Source organism: Saccostrea cucullata, unplaced genomic scaffold (assembly GCF_032062105.1).
Source record: "Saccostrea cucullata isolate Sc308-1 unplaced genomic scaffold, CSIRO_AGI_Scuc_v1 ctg130, whole genome shotgun sequence".
In the NCBI taxonomy this organism is placed as follows: Eukaryota; Metazoa; Mollusca; class Bivalvia; order Ostreida; family Ostreidae; genus Saccostrea; species Saccostrea cuccullata.
This window is the reverse complement of record NW_026939106.1, coordinates 43765-65672: the sequence shown is the minus strand read 5'-3', so window position 1 is coordinate 65672 and position 21908 is coordinate 43765. Positions and strand designations below refer to the sequence as shown.

The 21908-nt window shown below is 33.9% G+C and overlaps 3 protein-coding genes across 3 annotated transcripts; all 3 read left to right on the top strand.

Moving 5' to 3' along the window:
* The first annotated feature begins 3103 nt into the window (after nucleotides 1-3103).
* LOC134252276 (peptidyl-prolyl cis-trans isomerase 5-like) lies at nucleotides 3104-5710 on the top strand. The gene is made up of 5 exons (XM_062734714.1): nucleotides 3104-3316; nucleotides 3715-3831; nucleotides 3958-4063; nucleotides 4606-4790; nucleotides 5563-5710. Exons 1-5 carry the CDS (start codon nucleotides 3227-3229, stop codon nucleotides 5692-5694), a joined length of 630 nt encoding a protein of 209 aa, XP_062590698.1. The 5' UTR covers nucleotides 3104-3226; the 3' UTR covers nucleotides 5695-5710.
* A 4259-nt stretch (nucleotides 5711-9969) lies between these two features.
* On the top strand, nucleotides 9970-16723 carry LOC134252243 (vesicular glutamate transporter 2.2-like). Its single transcript, XM_062734670.1, has 10 exons — nucleotides 9970-10282; nucleotides 10913-11058; nucleotides 11450-11570; nucleotides 11756-11843; nucleotides 13001-13087; nucleotides 14100-14239; nucleotides 14433-14582; nucleotides 15182-15314; nucleotides 15683-15915; nucleotides 16072-16723. Exons 1-10 carry the CDS (start codon nucleotides 10142-10144, stop codon nucleotides 16363-16365), a joined length of 1533 nt encoding a protein of 510 aa, XP_062590654.1. The 5' UTR covers nucleotides 9970-10141; the 3' UTR covers nucleotides 16366-16723.
* A 1036-nt stretch (nucleotides 16724-17759) lies between these two features.
* LOC134252272 (ADP-dependent glucokinase-like) lies at nucleotides 17760-20811 on the top strand. Its single transcript, XM_062734709.1, has 5 exons — nucleotides 17760-17944; nucleotides 18648-18873; nucleotides 18992-19057; nucleotides 19190-19606; nucleotides 19798-20811. The coding sequence occupies exons 1-5, from the start codon at nucleotides 17781-17783 to the stop codon at nucleotides 20353-20355; spliced, it is 1431 nt and encodes a 476-aa protein (XP_062590693.1). The 5' UTR covers nucleotides 17760-17780; the 3' UTR covers nucleotides 20356-20811.
* Nucleotides 20812-21908: the final 1097 nt, after the last annotated feature.

Genomic DNA, 21908 nt, shown 5'->3' with positions numbered 1-21908 from the left:
AAACACAGAGGTCTAATGCACAATAGTATCAAACAAAGGGTTTTAATTCCTTGAAGCTCGGTTATCAGATCTTTATCCTGTATGATATAAACCTGCAAGGAGAGTTTATCAGAATTTCACACCGTGATTGATAAAATCAAAATACTCAAGTTCATGCGTCTGGAAAAGATAAAACTATTACATAAATTGAGTATCTTGTCTGCCAAGTTCTAGAATTTATTACAGCTCATTTTCAGATTGTTGATTATCACTTTTCCTTATAAAATTTGCTTTCCCATAACGATTTTAACACCTGTGTTATAAAAATGCAATAAATCACCGAGTTACACTTCTTATTTGTAATAGATTACTTGTCTTAAATTCTATATTCCGTAGTCAAGTGAAGAAGAGATTTTAATTTACGCGAGGAATTCAAAATTTAGATTTTCAATTCGAATAATGTTTCATAAAAATTTATGGAATTTTTTTCAAGGAATTTTTGTTTTAAAACATCATTTGAAAATAACGTGAATAGCAATTTCAAGTCATTAAGAATTGATTATAAAATCTTTATTTACCATTCAAAAACACAGTTAAGTGCTTACAAAAGATGCAAATAGACTGTCTGTTTAATCTTCAAATATTGCAAAAGATTTTTTTAATCTTTAGTATATGATCAACTATGTCCCACCCTAGGACCAGAAGCAAGGGATTCTCTCTTTTTGGATAAGCGACATAAGCATGTTTCAGATGTTACACTCATACAATTGGCCATCCTCGCAAGCCAGGGGTCCCGAGTCAAACGGCAACATGTTGACGCGGGACCCCAGGCATTGAGAAGATGACAATTGACCAACAATGTAGCTGCAGAACTGTAGCTCTCCGAAAAATTTATAGTGACAGACCGGAGAGCTACAGTGCCACCCATTGAAAAAAACTGTATATTTATTGAGCACAAAAAGTTTCGCTTGGTTCTGGATCAATTCTTCCAAATCCTTACCTCAATAGCGAAAAAAGCTGAATTTCAATACGGTATATTCCTTACCCCCTTTATCAAGTTTTCTCGTAGTCGACATCTGCACGGAGCGTGCTGTACCGAATTACCGTTCAAACCAAAATGGCAGAGTAAATGGACGAAATTTTCGATGATCTCAATTTCAGGCCCAGAAGGGCCTTTAACAACAATTACAATGAATGTTTTGTTGTGGAAGCAATCAAAGAATATGTTAGGAACATACGGTAAGCAAAGGGACAGTTTTAAAAACATGGAGAAGTAAATCGGGAAACAGCGCACTTTTTTGTGCGCAATAAGTATACAGTTTTTTCAATGGGTGGCACTGTAGCTCTCCGGTCTGTCAATATATATTTTTCGGAGAGCTACAGTTCTGCAGCTACCAACAATGCTGCATTGCCAAAATCAATCACGTTCGCATCGCAGGGGGTATGTTCTGTGTGTCTGGTGTGATTGTTTTGAGAGATCATGTCTACTTTTGCATACCCTTACCGGTTAGGTGACAAAAAATATTACCAGTCCCAGCTCGAGGACTGAACCAAAGATCCATCTTCGCTAGCCAAGGGTTTCCGATCCGAAATCTACTCTACAACCCTTGGCATCTATCAAACGGGAACTTTGATTGCGCCGCCTATCGCCGTAAATGAGTTAAGTCCCTTGAAGCTCTTTAATATCTGTCCAATGAAAATAGCTGTAACATACGTAGATCAATATGACGTTTAAAACAATATGGCGACCTCCATGCAATTTGATGTGGAATATATCCAAACAACTTCACACAGCTGTGGGCAGTGGGCACACCTCAAAAGTTGTAGAAAATATTGTTCGTCGTGGATTTTTAGTCAAGAGTTTGACCCCACTTTCTACTTGTTGCGGTATCAATTATTATCAATGAGCCGTGACATTTGATTGGCTTAAATTGACGCACCTAAAATGCGGAACACGGACTTATGTGGTCCTTTCAATAATTCTTGAAAACATATATAATTAAAAGAAAAAAATTCAAATTAATTAATCCCTTGTTTTTTAAGCATATATCACGTCCTAACTTTCATCCCTTGTAAATATTACTCTTATTTTGCATAAAACACGAACAGACTTTAATTCAGCCGAAAATCGTCGATTAGTAAAAACCTTGCGTAGACTCGGACTTCGCAGCCAATCAAATTCGTTTGCGCGAGTTCTAAAATTTTCAGCTAAATCTGCCAAGGGTTGAAGAGTAGGTATCGGATCGGAAACCCTTGGCTAGCGAAGATGCCAAAGATCCAGACAACTAACTGCAGAGCTGTAGCCCCGCTCTCTACTTGAGAAAATTTGGACAGTTATTAAAAGCTTTATATGTCCTAATATTTCAGGCAGAGAGCTACAATTCTGTAGCAACCAGACAACATATTTATTAAGTTTTTATTTTATTACAGGGTAATTGTTCTTTATAATCATGCAAATCAATTAACCCCTGATGTGATTTGTTAACTTGAGATTTATTTTTGAAAATTACATTGAATTTGATGGTTTAGACCCCTTTGGGAAGAGAGTTCTAGGAGCCTAGGGGGAGTAGAAAGCAGAATTGAATTCACTTTTTTACTCATAAGTATGTCGTTGATGTTTTATATTTGTCGTTTATTGATTTCTATTTGAAAATTAGTCTCATTTTCTAATAAAAATCAGTAGACGGCATAGACGTTGCAAGTATCAGAAATAGTTTGAAATGTTGTCTGCTGGCCTATCAAGAGACATAAAAAAATGAAAATGTTCAAGTTTACAAATGACGTACAATACAAAGACGACCCAACAAGAAGATATGTCTTTTAAGGATGAAATAATTTCGGGTTGTTTGAGCTTGCAAAAATGTTCGATATGTATAATGCTCACTGTACAGTTTTGATTAAGAATAACAGAGTAATGCCCCTTTATTAGGAGATACTTTTCGATTTTTAAATATAACAAATCGTCTTAATTTCAAAAAATGGAGTAGGAGCAGACAGAAAACAAAAAGTGTTTATTTTTAAACAAGAGTAGTGCTTTAATATCTTGAATTTACCGATTAACTAGTATTTCATAAAATACCCACTGGCTTTCCATAGGAGTCAATAACAACCAATCAAATTGCTACAACTCAGAACCCGGTCTTCCGGTTTAGACAAACAACACCGGTGTAGTCAGTCAAGCAAAGCCATAGGTTTTTCATTGAGTAAAGTCGTATCTCTGCTTTGGCGCAGGAAAGTTATAGTCATAATGCTTGTCCTCAGTGCTCTAGCCTTATTTCTGATAGTCCCAGGTCTCTTAGGTGATGACAAGCCCAAGGGGCCCAAAGTCACAGACAAAGTAAGTAATAAACACGTGTACAACTTGCACACTGACTGTACCCATATTACATTTACAGGTGGCTCATATGCCATTTAATGTTTACAGGTATATGACTGTGTAACAGTGCACATGATATAAATTTTAGCTCTATTGTTAAGAAATTGTATTTTATACAGTTAGTACGGTGGGCTAATATAGTCATAATGTTAATTCAAAAGTAAAGTAATACCTCTCTACATGTAATTCTATACCAAGCTAGTCGAAGAGGAAATAAAGTCAAGGATGACTGCACAATATCTTTGCATTAAAGCTGGCACTATAAGTACTGAATTTAACTTATTTTGCAAGCTGTTTTTTAATAGGTCACTCTGTTTCTTGCGACTCTTTTTCATTTGTCTTGTTTTATTTCCTTGTAGGTTTACTTTGATATCACAATAGGAGGAAAAGATGCTGGGAGGATAGTGATAGGGTTGTTTGGTAAAACCGTCCCCAAAACTGTGAAAAATTTTAAAACTATTGCAGAAGGAACAGAGGTATTTAACTTTGTTCTATTCTGTAAAAGACAACATATGCATTCTCATAAAAGCTGTTCATCAATGTATATTACCAAAGATCTATGTCTTGTAAGTATTGAATCAATATTATATGCACTTTTGTAGGAGAGAGATGGTAAAAAGCTGACTTACAAAGGTAGTAAATTCCATCGTGTGATTCCAGACTTCATGATCCAGGGAGGGGACTTCACCAGGGGAGATGGAACTGGGGGTAGGGAATATATGAAGTTTTTGTTCACTAACCCATGTAGCTAGAATAATCCATTGTCCAGACAAGCCCTCAACACAGTTAGGATATTTTCAGGTCAAACCAAAGATTTAAAGAACAAGATAGGACAAGAACCATTCATTGCCCTCTCTTAAAAAAATATTACATGTAATTCTAAGGTATACCTAATCCTAACAGGAAATCATATTTACAACTTTTAAAATATTAAGGGATCTTTTTATTTACAAGTCAATTATTTCTTTAAAAACTTGGAGGCTATACAACATATATCTTGTCCTATCTTCTTTGCTAAATTGATTGTTATTTAAGCAGCCAAAATCATTTATATTAGTTTGCTTTTTGTTTTCAAGCATTTAAGAATTATGACAATTCTTAAATATTTTTTAAAAAATCAGAATGAATATGGTAAATGTTCACTGGATCCTTATCCTTGACACTCTGAATTGAATTTCAACTCATATAGGTACTTCTTGGATGTCAGTTTATATTGTCATACAGGTAAACATGATTTTATGTAATTTTAGGGAGAAGTATTTATGGAGAGAAGTTTGCTGATGAGAATTTTAAGCTGAAGCATTATGGCTCTGGCTGGCTCTCCATGGCTAATGCCGGCAAGGACACAAATGGATCTCAGTTCTTCATCACAGTCAAGAAAACAGAATGGCTGGACGGAAGACATGTTGTATTTGGGAAAGTCCTGGAGGGCATGGTATGATTTTATAGTGAAACTTGTCTAATCCTGATGCTGTGTAAACTAACATCTTGTTTAATACGATCTAAATTTTTAAGTCACTTTCAGTAAATTTGATAGTTTAATAAGTTGTTTAAACTGAAAGGTTGTTTAATCCGGCCAATTTATTTGGAACCATTAACGTTCAGATTTGACCAGTTTTACTTTATATCCAAATGCATTTTTTGGTAATCATTGATAAATATAAAGAAACTGAAGGCTTTTTTTGGTTAATTTTGTTTTATATGGGAAATTTTAAGATTTTTGCTATTTCAAGTTTACAGTCAAACTTAGTTAACTCAAATTCAATGGGAGCAAGAAAAAACATTGAGATATCTGAGTATTTGAAATATTTATAAAGGATTTACTGTGAAATCACTAATTTTCATGGGAGTTTAATGTTCATGGTTTTCAAGGTATGAAGAGACCCACAAATTTATGTCCACCACGAAATGAAATTTTTCACATATATTACTACTGAACAATTCTCCAACCACAAATTCAAATCCCCATGAACCGATTTATTTTCCTCAAACCACGAAAATTTGACGCCTCGAAAATCTGTGATTTTACAGTAATACATAAGAAATTAAGTGGTTGAGACTTTCAATCTGACATATCAATTTTCCAGATTTCAGTGTTTGACATACTGGTGTTCAACTGTATATAGTAGATTTATATTTTTGTTTTAGATGATAGAATTAAAAGATTTTAATTGTCTAAATTCTATGTTAACTTTATTTTCTTCTAGGATGTAGTAAGAAAAATTGAAAGAAATCCAACAGCAGGTGGTGATAAGCCAAAAGAGGAAGTTGTTATAAAAGATTGTGGTTCACTTCCTGTAGATACTCCATTTGCTGTAGAGAAAAAAAGTGCTGATTAAAATTTATTTTTTTATATTTGTAAAAACTTCTTTTTTCATTTTCTTCAGGCATGATACATTACATAGTAATTTGACCTGTAGATATTTAATTAAGAAGCACCGACTTTGAACTGTTATGGTAGCTGGCAAGTTTAAAACTTTATTTTTTACTCATTCATACAGATAAATAGTGTGCATATCTGATTAAATGCTGTATACAGGGTTATTTTCGCCCTTTCACTCTTGCAAACAATTTTGCCCCATTTTAATTTCACCCAATCATAATTTTGTTCCAGAAATTATACTCTTTGAATTCGCTCTTTTTTAATTTGCCCAAATGAGGGATGCACTAAAGGGGCGAAAATAAAATGGGAGCGAAAATTTCCCTGTATACAGTAGTATGTAGAAAATTGAACAGAGTAGGCTAATTCATGTAAACTTCAATTATTCACAATCAATTAAATATGAAACAAGTAAAAGGGGGGTTAATTGTTCTTTCCAGCAATAACACATCTTAGAACTGATCATTGTCAGTGGTTACATTTTGTGCATCAATACAAAAAGATGTGTTTTAGAAATACTGAATGCCTCCATATGGCAGCGTATGATGAGGATTAAAGTTTTTCAAGGTCAAGATTAAAAATGTTACCCAAAGAGAGGACTTGTCTCAATAAATATAGACCCTTTTTCTGTGACATACTTTGCCTAGGAGTTATTCCCCGTAGCCGCTATATTGTTGGGCAACATTCCCAGATCCCCTTCATTATTTAACCAAGTTCAATTTGTTATACTGGTTACTGAAGTAAAGATAACACTATTTTTCTTATGACTATACGTTTGTTAAAGCCTCTATTAATTCATAATTTTGAGATTGTAGAATTTTTTTCCCTATATATTTCTTGCATGCATGTTTAAAATTGGTTGCTCAAAGAGGTAAATTCACTACTTTGCCCTACAAGATTGTGGCTAAGGGGAATAACTCCTATGCAAAATATGTTAGAGGAAAAGGATCTAGACCCAAGAAATATGAAAGCACCAGTTATTTAAAAGTTTTGACCAGGGGTTCCAATGTTGTACACAAGGATAAACCTTGTCACAAAAAATACACATCAAATGTGAACGTTCTAGCATTAACTGTTCAAAAGTCATGGCCAAGGTTAATTTTTTTTTCAAAAGGTCAAAAGGTCAAACTCCAAGGTCAAAATCGATATCCAAAGGAACTTAACCTTGGTCATACACTGTAACTTTTGAGTAGTTGTAGGGTTTTCTTTTTATATTAAGTAAGTCAAACTCTAAGGTCAAGATCAAATATGAAGAATGAAATCCCTAACATCAACTTTTATAGCCAAGGTTAAATTATTGCAAATTTTTTGCTAAAGTGGTTCAATTTCCAATTTCAAAAAATCAGATGCGCTGGTACCCATAGAAAGGTCTTGTCACAGGAAATGTGAAATATCAAAGCCTCAGCTCCCATCAAGTTATAGATATGGATGAAGTTTTTGCGGACAAAGACGGACAGTGCAAAATACTTTTAAAAACTATAAAAAAAAATTTTTTTAATTTTAAAAAACCCAAGTCTTCAATAACGGTGGCATATAAAAACACTGACATATTGAAAGTCGCAGTTGAAGGAAGATGCATGAAATTATAAGATTCAGAATTGTTATTATACTCAAAGCTTCAATAAAATCAATCTAAACTGTGAGCAGAGAAAATTCGAATATCTGAAAACAAGGGGTTAGATCAGGTGGCTTGGATGATTAAGGATCCTGAGGGGTGCATTTGTCATGACCAGACAAGCGGAAAAATCATCATATTATTTTACATATGTTGCATTGTTTTGTTTGTAGATGTACATGATGGTATACTTTTTTTTACAGTTGCAAACAAAAACAAATTGAATGCAGATCTTCATTTGTTTTGAGGTGGTATACGAACCAATTTTTAGCTCACCTGAACTGGAAGCTCAAGTGAGCTTCTCTGATCATCCATTATCCATCGTCCGTCCATCTGTAATTTTCAAATCCCCAAGAACCATTGGTTCAATTTAAACGAAAGTTTGTGCAGAGCATTTGAGGGGGATTTGAAATTTATTAAAATGAAGGAAAAATTCACCCTACAAGGGAAATAATAAAGACAAAGGAAAGAATGGGGTTGGGTCATTAACACATTTTTTTTCTCGAATACAACTGAACCAGGAAAATTGAAGATTAAGTGGAAGATACTTAAGGTATTGTTGAATCTAAATAGCTCTGATCATCTATTGGCCTTGGGATATGGTGGGACAACAATAGGGAATCAAATTCTTATATTGATAATTTGAAATACTTCCAATATACTGGAATAAAGCGGAAAAATCCTTTAAAATCTTCGTCTTAAGATTCACTTGGCCAGAAATAATTAAACTTACGTGGAAGCTTCCAAAGATAGTTAAGATTTTAAATTATTCAAATTATGTCCCCGGGTGAAGGGTCTGCTCACAATAAGGAATCAAAGTTTTACATTGAAATATACATGTATGCTGGAAAAAATCTTTCAAAAGTCTTCTACTCGGACCCCCTGTGCCAGAAATAGCGAAATTTGTGTGACAGCAACCTGAGGTTAGTACATAGTGTATATTCTAAATTATTCAAATCATGGCTCCTCGCGGTAGGGTGGAGGCTAAAACAGGGGAAACAAAGTTTTATACTGAAATACCGGCAATGATACATAGGGAAAATCTTTGGGAATTTCTTCCTCAAGAACCACTGGGCCAGAAATGGTGAAACTTGTTTGACAGCTTTCTTGAGTAGTTAAAATTCTAAATTTTCAAATTTAAGTGCCTCGGAGTAAAGTGGGGAAACAACTATAAGATTAATTGAACAATAAAATTAAACTGCAGGACAGGCGCCAGACACACCGGCAGTAGATCTGTTTTTGTATTGTATCAACAATTAGGCAATACTATTTAAGAAAGGTACGTAAACACAACAGATATCAGCGTTAAAAACTACTTATAATGTAAAAGTCAACCTTGATCAAAACATCATTCATTCTCAATTACATACAAAAATTATTTTAATACACCAAACAACCTTTAATATACATTTCACTTTTTACTGCATATATACAGCACTGCTGAAGATATATTTTGCTTGCTAATCTGAATGCAGACCTAAGCTTTTTACGTCAAATCCTATTGTGACGTCAGCAAACCCGCGATCTACCTTACATTGATTAACTCATGTTCCTCTGCCAAAATATGACTGAAATATTTCTGATCCGGCGTTAAACAATATATACAATCAATCAATCAATCAAAGCAAGTCCCCTTCGGGTAGGTTGGGGCAACAATATGGAATCAAAACATGACAAAATTTTGACACGAAGAACAACAGGTCCAGATGAGCGTTATAACCCATAGGCCTCGTCAAATTTCTAGATCCTCTTAAAGAAACAATTAATTAAAGTTCTAAAGATAACTCTAAGCACCTTTCATTAAAAAATGATGGGATTTTATATGAATAATACTTGAAGTATTAATAGATGTTTATTCGTCATGACCTAATAATAAAGAAATTTATTTACTGAAAACTATGAAACTTATGGAAATGTTTGGTCTTGATTATCAGCTTAATTAGGGACAAACAAAAAGTACATACACCTACAAGTATCAGGTGATTGTGAAATCCTGTATTGTTAGCTTGTTCATCACTCAATGAGACACCACTGTGACTACCATTTTATTGGATAATAACTACTTTATATTTAGAAACTGGGTATATGAGAGTCAGGTTGCCCCCCGCCCCCAAGTTTTGATACAGTACAGTGGAATTTAGTAAACTGTGTGGTAAAAAAAATTGGTATGGAAAGAAAAGCCCCCCCCCCCCAACACACACACACGAAATAGGATTTTCAACATTTTTTTGGATAGTTGAAAATTTTTTCCATGCCTGCCCCCCTTTCAAAAAAAATGCTACGTCACTGCGCCTATACCTTTGTAAATCTAAGTATACTAAGTACATGTAATTTACTTCTTCGTCACTGAAGGTTGTAGTGGGACATTGTAATCCATTAAAAGGACCCACTTCAAGAGTAATGATTTCCATCCCATATCCAAAGGCATACATTTTCACCCTAAAATTTCATTGAAGTTTTAAGATATCACGTGTATACAAACAGACAAACACACAGACAATTATGAGTGAAAAAGCAGGCTTCTAAGCTTCTAGTATCGTTTTAAGTGGTCGTTTAATTACTTTATATATAAAAAAGTACATATTTCAAAACTCATTGTCATTTTGAAAAATGGATAGGGGAACAGCCTACTTAAAAGTTTTCCGTAAATTAACATATACAAGTACGCGGGTTTCCCATATCTTAACGAGTCTAATTTCGATATATGAATGAGGAAGATATATTAAAAAAGGCGAAAGTGTACCACAATGTGAAGTTAATAGTGTAAGAAGGTTAGCGATCGACAGTCGGGATGGCTTTCCAAAGACGAATTTTTATTGTATTTCTTGGATTTATGGGACTTCTGATATCCATTGGATATCGCTCTGTATTTTCTATGGTAATGGTCCATATCATCAAAACAAGTCAAAGTAACGAGGGACTCTTCGGAAAGGTGAGAAACATCGAAAAGTGCCTCTATGAGATGTTAAAAAAAATTGAAATGAATACTAGAATTTTCATTTTATATTATGACATCTGCATAAAGTTTCATAAAATATAAGGAAAGTCAATTGAATAATTCGATCTTTAAATGATATTTCTTACGTATAGAAGTTTAAGTATAGTATTTCATAAAAAGAGACAAAATTATGCATATGATATAAGATAACAAAGGTAACATTTTGCGGAAGAAATCCCAAGTAGACAATCAATAAAGACACTTCTTATTTAATACATAATCAAAATGACATACATGTAGATAAGTCAATTTTATGCGAAATTTACGCAATTTGTATTAATTTTATTTTTTAAGATTCAGGGGCCCGTTTTACAAAAGAACTTACGACTAAGACCAAAATTTATCTTGCTTATAAACTTGTTATTTGCATGAAATTGAAAAAGTAATAAACTTTATAAAACGAATGTAGCAAAGATATTTTCATGACAGTGGTTTTAATAACAATCATTAATTTTGCAACATTTTACAATCAACTTGAGTTTTTGGTCTTATTCGTAAGTTCTTTTGAAAAACGGCCCCCTGCATCTCAAAATCGCATACGTATTTTGAAAATTCCTATTTTAGTGCACTGTGAACGGAACCTCTCGGGATTTTATGGCAACGGGATGGACTAGTAGAGAGGCGCAATACTTTCAGACTTCTTATTTCTTCGGTTCCTTTATAATGCAGTTACCCGGGGGATATTTGGCAACTCGATTTTCACCCAGAAGGTAAAAATACGAGTGTTCGATAAGCAGTGCTTGTAAGCTAAAGCGTAAGCCTGCCTTTTCTACAAGATCCTACAATGTAGTTTTTTTAAGTTCAAAAACATCGTCAAAAACATCCAAGAAATACTTATTAAATGTTTATTGTATAGTGCAATGACAGACTAATTGCAATGATATAATGACATTAGTGTTTTAGCTTTGTTAATGAAAATTGAATCTTCACAACTTCAGGGGTCCTGGGTCAACACGTTGCAATGGGACGACGTTAAAGTGTATAGATTCAAGAACCCGAACATTGAGTGGATGCGAAAATTGATGACCCAACACAAAAGTGTCTCTTTGTTGTTGGTCTAACGGCAGATCTAAGTTACTATTCAATTTTTTTTTTTTGTAGAGTATGTGGTCTGTCCATTATGATAAGCAGTATTCTAATGATTGTATTACCGTTCCCGATCAAATATCTCACCACCCCCATCCCCGTGTTTGTCATACGCTTTCTACAAGGACTAGTAGAGGTACCGTATAAGTTTCTGTCATGTTGTATCAATTCATTTTATCTTGTAAAATAAAATCACCCATGGCACGAAACACATTTCAGTTTTTGTACTGTGATACATTTCTGTGGATGTAGGGATATTATACAGACATTGCAAAAAGATGTATGTGCCCCTAATATAAGGATCTCGTCTTATTTTGGAAGGGCTGGTCGGTACCCGCTATGAATGGTGTGATATCTGCCTGGGCGCCCAAGTCCGAGAAAAGCCGAATGGTCACAGTTGTGTATGCAGGTAAGTATTCATGCACAAAGTAAACATGTTCATCTTATCCCCCCCCCCATGAAGATCATTCATTTATACAGTAATATTTATGTAATATAAAAGTACAATGGATATATGCAATTGAAAGTAAAAGTAGCAAAAAAAGTATTAAAAAGGTAAGGTGTGTTCCGACGCCTATGAAAGATAGATGTGTCAGGATAAACAGTATGTGACCGGCAAAAGACCAAAGATTCAATAATACATTATAATATGTACAGTTGTAATTCTTCACTCAAATAGATAGATGTATTTAATTACTGTACATATTGTGCTGACGGTACAGAACACACGAAAAAATATGCATTCCTCAAGCTTTTCATTATTAAATACCTGAAATAATTCAATTAGATATAACACCAGTATAAAACTGAGTAGTAAACCGGAAGTTAAATCAAAGTGTCACATTCCAAAATTCAAGTAGAGTAAAATTGTTACGTTTAATTTAAAAAAAAAAAACAACACTGATTATATATCAACATTTTTTCCTCAAACAGGATCTAAAAAAGAAAACTATCCAGTAGCTTATAGTATACGAATATCAACACTGTAAAAAAATAAGTAGTTAATGTCACGAAGAAAACTAGAAGATTCACTGTCCATACAATCACTACCTTAATAGTAGTTTTACCAGATATTGGTATATTTACTAGATAAGATTAGTAAATTTAGAATTGATGAGTAACTTTCACTAGGTATCTAAGTAACCCCCGCTCCATAACTCACTATCTTTACCAGTAAACTGAAAGTTTACTAATCACGACCAACGCTTTACGAAACACACTAGTTTAATTCACTAGGTTTTTCTTTCAGTGAATGTACTATCCAAAAATTAGTTTTCAGCAATAAGTGTTAAAATTAAAAGCCCCCTTCGCTCATATAGTTTTTTTTAATTTAACGTTAATGACAAACTAACGGTAGCTTAACGAACGAATCTAACTTTTTTTTTTATTAGATTGCGTCAATGATTTTCGAAAAGATCCAATTTATAAATCACATGCAAACAATTAAATGAAAGTAGCCTTTTAATTTGTCAATTATGCTCTAGTTATTCGTTATTACATAGAGAGTTATCTTTCTTATAAGAGAACCAACGATCCTTAAAATCACCTTTATATCTTTATCATTAGGGGCGTACCTGAGCCCGGCCCTAGCTATGGTGATAACTGGTGTAACCTCGTGTTGGGTGTCCTGGAACGCAAGCTTATTCCTCTACGGTTCGTATAACAATTGAAGTACAAACATATTAAAGTAAAACACCTGTACCAGGAAATGGGTCCAGAAGTATACGTTAATTTTCTTTTAAGGTTTGTCTTTCTTTGTCACTCATACAAAAATGCTTTAAAGATAATGAATTTCTGACAGAAGTTTTATTTACATGCAAAATCTTTAAATGTTTAAAGTTTCAGAAAACCATGCGGAGAAAAAAAATTGATATTAACTTTTAAATTGACAAAATAGGTAAAGGAATTGTAGCAATTTAAATGGTTAGAATTATCGCTCTTTGAGAGGGTCCACCTTAATATTGAATATATTATTTCCTGTCTAGCTTCTAATACGAGCTTTGGTTGGTTACAAAGTCGGGTGTAAAATTCCGTACACCCGACTTCAGCTGGGGGGTAAAAAACATGACGTCACAATGCATTGTTTTTCTATGATAGAAAGCAAATAACAGGACGTCACTATATGCATTGAAGGATGTAGTAAATCTTATATCGATAGCTTGATACGCAGTTTTATTAAGAATTATTTGGGTACATAGGAAATAAATTCGTTATCCAGGTCCAATCAAGGGTGTACGGGGATTTACCCCGGGTAAAACTTCGGCCTCAGGGTGTATGGAATAAAACCCAGGGTAAATCGGCCGAAGGGAGTATGGAATACAACTCGGGGTAAATCCCCGTACACCCTTGATTGAACCTGGATAACTAATAATGCACAACTCGTACATGTTTTGGAGTACTCTGAGTTTTAATTATCTCGTACTTTTAAGTTGGAGCAATATATATATGTATATTTCATTTAGAAACAATTGTTGTATAAAAAAAATTCACAGTGTTGCTTTCAAGTATAAAATTAGATTAAAATTTCATACAAAAACGTGAAAACTTTTAAACATGCATAAGTTGCTCAAATTGTCAAAATAAAATAAAAGCATAAAAAAATTAAAAACGTAAAGAGGGTCATCGTATGGTTGTTCAAGTATTTCTTTTGTTCAAATGTTTGTAGGTGGAATAGGTTTCATTTGGTCCGTTGTATGGGTGTGTGCAATTTACGATACTCCTGGTCTCCACCCAAGTTTGCACCATTCAGAAGCGGAATTGTTTGCAAGAGAAGGAGCTAATATTGCCAGAGGATCCCAGAGTGTGGTAAATTTGATTTAATTCCAAAAACAAGTCATAAATTTTTATCAAAGTTTGTTCATATAATTATGTAATTGATGATTCCTAATCACAGGTACTTGTTTCGTATACGGTACACCCCCTACTTATTTTTACCACAAGTAGGGTGTGTACCTTATACGAAACTTAATACACTAAAAAATTATCCGTGCTATTTTAGGCAAGGGAGATTCCTTGGACCAAAATTTTACGATCTTTACCAGTATGGGCCATCATTCTTGGAAGTTTTTGTCGAAACTGGATTTTTTCTATGATGATAACACAGGTTCCACAATACTTCAAGGATGCCTTCAAGAAGGATATTGCTACAGTGAGTTCGTAATTACCTTCAAGAAATTTATAAATCACTTTCGTTCATCTGTCACACTTTACTTGAAACCTCCTCCTTAACACTCACCCTGTCCCCTGCCTTTTTGAAAACTAAGCTAAGGTTTAAATGAACTATCCTTCTCGTCATTTTGTCTACACGTCTTTTTATAAAAAGTCTTCGTCTGGAGATTTATCCCTTTCATTTTTTGCAGAAATTACATTTTTAAAAAAACATTTATAGATCTACGTTACACCTGTGTTCCAGATTTTAAAATCACATTTTGTATTTAATAATTTACCTCCGTAATAAGATTCAGAAGTATGAAATTTTATCTGGGACATAAATATGAAACTAAGACATTCTTTTCGAGGCAGAGGCCCAAGTACGAATTTGTTGAAAGAATGCTGGTGAACAGAGAGTGTGTCATCGCCTAGTTGACTGTAACACATGTATCAGCTGTATCACCAACAAATTAATAATATAAAGCTTCTCGGGGTATCCATGTAGATGAAAATCTATATACCGAACGTATTTTAGAGCTTTTTGTACGCATAAAATACGCATAAGAGAAAAACCTCAATTTCTTATTTTTTTCATAGATTGGATTCACAGCAGCGTTACCGGAAGTCTTGATGACAATAGTGACGATTTCGGGAGGTGTTCTAATCGATAAACTGATAAAACACCATCTAGTGTCCACAACTCATGGAAGAAAACTAGCACAGTGCATGGGTTAGTCTAATAAAACCTTTTAATGTTAAAACAGGGGGAAAGTTCTTTAAGAATAGTCTGAGCACACGGTTGAAGTGAGTGGTCGGCAGGGGATGCTCACTCCTTCATGGCATCGGATCCAAAGTCTGATGTTTTAGAGGTCCGTGTTTGGTGTGCTCCTGGTTTGTATTGTTTGAATGGACTTTTGAATATTGCTCAGTATCTCTATATATCTCATGATAAACATGATTGCAAGTATATATATGTAATTCAGAGACACTAACCCTTTTAGAAGGTCTCTGCTACTATAATTATTCCGCTTCGTACACTTATGGAAAATACATATCATCACATGACTTTTTACTATTTTTTCCGTCCGTCTATTCTAGGGTTTGGAATAGAGGCTTTCTGTCTGTTAGGGCTACGATTTGTAAACAGTGATGAGGTAGCCCTCGTACTGTTGTGTGTAGGGGTGGGTTTCAGTGGATTAGCCATTTCTGGTTATCAAGTAAACCCTCTGGATCTCGCCCCGCAGTACGTCAGCATTTTAACGGGCCTCTCTCGACTTGGAACCCTGGGCGCCATTCTCAGTACGGCTGTGGCAGGGAAGTTAGCAGAACCGGTAATGTTATTTTTAAAATTCAAGAAAGACTTTGTATGGGAAACTTATATACATGTATCAATATATACAGTCTGCTAGAGGTAGTGTTCGAATTGAAAGAAAATTCAATGCAATCATTAACATTGTAAATGTACGTTTACCATTTTTCTTCAACAGAATATCGAATCTTGGCAATTACTATTCACCATTGCCGCTTCCATTCATTTAGCGGGGGTTGTCTTTTATGGAATTTTTGCATCTGGGGAGAGACAGTCGTGGTCCGAACCATCTGAGACTAGACCTCTGCTGGCACCGGCAGTAAGTTCAGAGACTATAACTGAAGACTTCGGACAGCCAACATCGACACAAAACAAATTTAGTGCATCCATGTTTGCTTTTAAAGGCAAGCGATATATGATACCAGATCTAGACGAAGATGGAAATCCTAGTTGGTTTTTAAATACAATATAAATTTTGCCGACTGATTTTCCCCAGGGCCAGAGTTGTGTGTTTTCTCTCAGTCTGGATCTGTTTCTGCGTATTGTTTTGGGTAGCTTTTGAAAACACGTGCACAATCTCGGAATTGAACGTATTTAGCACGTAACAATGTATGTCTACATGTTCCTCTTCAAGTCTAAAGTACCGAATGGAATTTTGTGTACCGTTATAGAATGATGATAAAATTCTTTCATTGCGGAGTAACAGCTTTCAATCTTTAAACTTACAACAGACAGACGAACATTGATTTGTCCTATGAGGAACATAATTATTTTTTTTTGTGCTTGTATGTGATGCATTACAGACTGATCGAATATGTTGTGATGTAAAAAAAAAATTGCTTTTTTGTTACATGATGTTTAATTTGTTTTTTACAAAATAAAAAAAAAAGTTGCACATACATGTATGTAGTTTAAAATTATATTCGTTTAACAATTTGAAAATTAAGTAACTTTGCAAGTTGGTTTCATGTGAAAAAAAAATGTACCTAACTAGCGGACAACTATTTGTTTCTGGAAAGGGGAGGGGGCTTTTTTCAACTCAGACTGATGATTTAAAAGTAAGTAAAGGATTGCTTTAAGTTTTTTTCTTCACTGAAAAAGAATGATAAGCATAAAAACGCCTAAACTTCATTTCTTGTGAGTGCGGGTTGGGGGGGTTGGTTGAGATTCCAAGTTTGTTTACACATAAGCAGTCTGTAAAGTGTAAACCTAGCAGCATTTGGGTCTCATACATGTAAGCTATTAGACTTAAATGCATAACGGGTTCTCAATGCCATGGTTCAATTTAAACCGTTTATAATGGTCTTTCCTATTACTGAATCTATGACCATAGTTTGACCATAGCTTGGTTTCAGGATGGTATATTTTTATATACAGTAATATGACATTTCTAAAACGTGCTAATTTCGGCGATTTTTTATTTTGATGAGGGTATTCAGACACACCTACATGTAGAAAAAACACTTAAATACACAAAATACACCACTCCTGAAACCAAGCGCCTATGTTAAAAAATGCTATATAGGCCCTATCCTTCTACTATAAAATCAATGCAGGTGTCACAGTCTTTTTAATTTCTAATCATGGTTAATGTTATTGGTTATTTAAATTATTTATAAGGAGCACTCGTGCTGTTTGTTCTCGACTAAACTCGGTACAACTTACTGATTGTATCGCGCAATGATATAATTTTTACCAATAAAATAAATTCAAAGGCTAGTTTTTATTTGAAAAGAAAGTATGAAGTGAAATAAATCAATTAAATTTCAATATATATTCCTTGAAATAATTTTTTCGAACGAGTAACTTGATATTACTGATAAAACGGTGAATTATTTTCTTGCACCGAGTTTTCCTGCTTGAGTTCCACGGCACCACGAAAACAACATGATTGCTAAATCCGTGGTTGTTCTTGTGCTTTCTGTATTCATTGGATACATTGTCTACAAAAATCAAATTTCAGACAACACTGAAATTGAACAGGAAATTATATCATCTTGGTCAGAAAGTATTTCATTGCCTAAAAATCAATTCAGGAAATTACTTGTTGGGTAAGATGACACGTGTTTTTCATGTTTACATTTTACACTCGTATGTTAAGTTCGGGAAAACTGACGACAACAATATATAGCACCCTCCTCTTTTACTGAATGTCATTGTTAAGTCTGTGCCTGAGAAGAGCTAAATGAAATTCAATGAAAACTGCACCCAGACCATGCAAAATGAAACTAGTCAAGGGTAATTCCATGGGTTCTTTAAATTATATGCAGATGGATCATTGTTTCAGCAGCAGGTTGAACTTGTGCACTTAATCTGCTAACTTGTTGGAATGTGAAAGAAAAATAATCAAAATTTGGGATTTAAAAAAAGTCAGCTTAAGCATTTTGAAACTTCTAAACAGGGAAGTTCTTCAGATTTATTGGTACATGTATACAGACTGTCCACATATACCAACAGGTTTATACTCTGGGTCAGAAATATTCATCAAATATGAAAATCAAAGTGCTTATTTTAGCCATTTTAGAAGGGGGTTTTGAAACTTGTTGTTATCAGTCATCAGACCTTTTATGAAAATATTTTTCTGGCTTGCTATTGAATTCTAATTTTCAGTGTTTTATTCTCTTACTCCAGACATGATCAAGAATTCTGCTTTAATTTTATTATATAGGATGTTTTTGTATAATCAAGTAAATGTGCAGTTAATTTTTGTTGTTGTTATATGTTTATGAATATGATTCATTATGCTTCTTTCAGAATAAACTCCAATGTAGATCTGATTGTTCCTGGTGTTGAACTGCTTCAACAGCTTGATATATCTCCTGGGGAAGATTTCAACCATGACCAGCTTTTTACTCTGGATCATCTCCAAGAAACTTTCTCACACTTCTTCAAAAAAGGGTCAGCTGCCGAGAGGGCATTTATGGATGCTGATTTGTTCAGAAAAATTGTTTCAGAGGCAGAAAAACTGTCCAACCCTCAGGTAAACTTAATATTAGTTTGGGTTTTGCACATTGTACACACAGTATTGAAATCCATTTCGCACTTGTTTGATTTCCTTTTAATTCTTGCTGTTTTAATTGATCTTATTTACATCACAGTTTTTCATTGGAGGTAATGCAGCTTTGATTGGAAACAAAATTGCCCAAGAATTTCCAAATGCAGAGGTATTTTTTAAAGTAACTTGTCAATTTCACCAAAACACTTTTAATAGTCAATTTTACTTGTGGGAGTCTCTATAATCATAGTTTATAAATGTATATTATATTTTTCTCTGATATGTCAATTGGTATTTGTAGCTTCATTTGGTTGGGCCTGTAGGTCCAAAGTTGTTGGAATTGCTCCCCAAATCCATAACTATTCCGAAAATGAGTCACATACCAAAGGACGAAGTTCACCTGATTATGGAATACCACATGGAGGAGTCCTGGGGAAATCACACAGCACCAGTGGCGACTCGATTCATCACCAGCTTTGATGAATCTAATTCTAAGGCAACAATGATAGAAAGCTTCTTTGAATACTCAAATAAGGTCAATCCAGACTTGATTATTCTCTCAGGGCTTCACCTTTTAGAGGGACAGTCACCAGAGTTTTTTAATCAGAAGCTTTTATTTATACAAAATGAACTGGTGAAAATTCCGAAAACAACACCAGTGCATCTAGAACTTGCAAGTATGGCGAATCAGAAGTTTGTTAAAGCTATAGCTGACCAGGTAATTTACTTCAGTTGTTGTAAAAGCACAAATTTCTCATATTCTTCAATTTTTAACATATTTCCTACACTATGGTACATTTTTTTCTTGAATTCCTACTGGAATAACATCTAATTGCATGTGTACATCATGAACAAAGAACAAAACAACTTCTTTATTCAATTAATCACAAATGTATTTTTGAATTTCAGATTGTTTCAAAAGTTTCTTCCCTTGGATTAAATGAACAAGAAATCACATTTTTGTCCCATGCTGCAAAAGGACCCCATAGGGATTATTTTGAGAACATTCAAGGCCAGCCAGAAATACATAAAATCAGTGATATTATTTCATGGGTGTTAAAGACACATGGCTACTCTAAAGATTTCCCATCCCGTAAGTTGACAAGAGTTCACTTCCACTGTCTGACCTATCACATCATAGGCATCCATTCGTCAGCATGGCGGAACAATCCATCAGCTGTCGGAGCTGGGACGAGGGTCGCAGGGATCCAAGCGTGCGACGTCGAATCTCCCGACCCAGATCTCGTGACCTTGAAATTTCCGCAGCAGTTCAAGTTGTTTAGTGGCGACAAAGAAAGGACATTTAACGAGAGTCAGCCTATTATGACCTGGAAAAAAGACGGATTTCACTTCGCTCTTAGTCCTGTGTTAGTTTGTAAACAACCACTGAAAACAGTTGGACTAGGGGATTCTATATCAGCCACAGGACTTATGTTTTCTGAATTTGTCAGTGATTTTCTTAGGTGATGTCGAGCATTTATAGATAACTTTCACATTCTGAAACCATAAATATGTGGGGTTCTTTTTTAGTGGGAATGTCTTAAAGAGGGATAATTTTGAAGGTAACATATCTAATTATTATATTAACAAAGGAGACTCAATTTTTTAAATATGTTTAACATGTTTAATTGCTTATAAATTCTTAAATGATTATTGCAGATACTGTAAACAAACTTTTATTTGCGTGTGAGAAATTTTTTGCGAGTTTTGAGAGAGTCGTCATCGCGAATATTTCTAACTGCGAACCGATCCTTAAAGTCTGTGTCTATTAACAACAGATCAAAAAAAGGCTTCATCACGAAAAATTAATCGTCGTGAACTACCGGTAGTTTGCCTTCATAAAATCGTGAAATAAAGACATCACGAATAAAAGTTGGCTTAGTAAATTGATAGGGAGTTTGCTTTTTTTAACAATCATTGACATTATTACATGTAAACAAGCTTTAAAATGATTTTGAATTTGAAAAATGTTATCTTTTTAATTTAAATTAAAAATTGATGTTTGCAATATATTAATAAACAGTATTTCATTTTAAGATGATTTAAGAGAAAAGAACATGTAGCATTATTAGAACATTGCAAAACTCTTTAAACACAAATGTATAAGTGATGATTTTATGACAGTGTGTGAATGTCTTATCAATGTACCACTTCACATTCTAAAACAAATTTAGTGAGGGTTTTGCAATTATTTTATCTTCTTGACAATAGCTTTAAAATGTAAAATTATAGTGTGTTCAAATATTAGATAGTTAATTTTTCAAGGTTATATAATTGCTTTAAACTACAGTTGAACATGGGTTTCTCCATACACTGATTTCTTGAATACCATGGATATGTAGAAGTGAATTTCTAGTCTCATGATCTTAAATCTCTAATATTTGCCCTGTATATCTTGAATCCTTGAAAATGTATATTCTCAGTCTATCAAGTTTGAGTTAATGAGGTTTGACTGTGTATATTAAACAGTATTTTGTAAGATATTGTACATTTTATCATTAGCGTGTGTTATTAGATAATGATAATTTATCTTTGTTGAAAATCAGATCAAAGTAGCACTTTCATTTAAGAACAAAACCTGTGCTTTATATATTGATATGCCATGAACTTATTGAAAAAAAAAACTCTTCATTTTTAACAAAATATTTGAAATTACACAAAGCTGAATTTTTAGATTTTTCTTTATCATCGTGTAATAATGATTGATATTCATAATATTTGGAGAAAGAATTTGTTGTTTTTGATGCTATGTATTTTTTGATTCATCATACATTTATGAATTGATGCATTTATAGCTTTATATGATGTACCTTTTGAATTATTTCAGGGAGCTTAATAACAATCTACACAAAGTCACTCCCGTGTCTCAATTCTGGGCTTGTGCACTTTGTTTTATACTTTTTTTAACATTAAATAACAAAATCTCAGATGGATACATATTAACAAATTATACAATTAATTGAATGTTCATTTATTAGCAGAGTTTGTCAGTGTTTTATTTAACATTTTTGCCTGTAAAT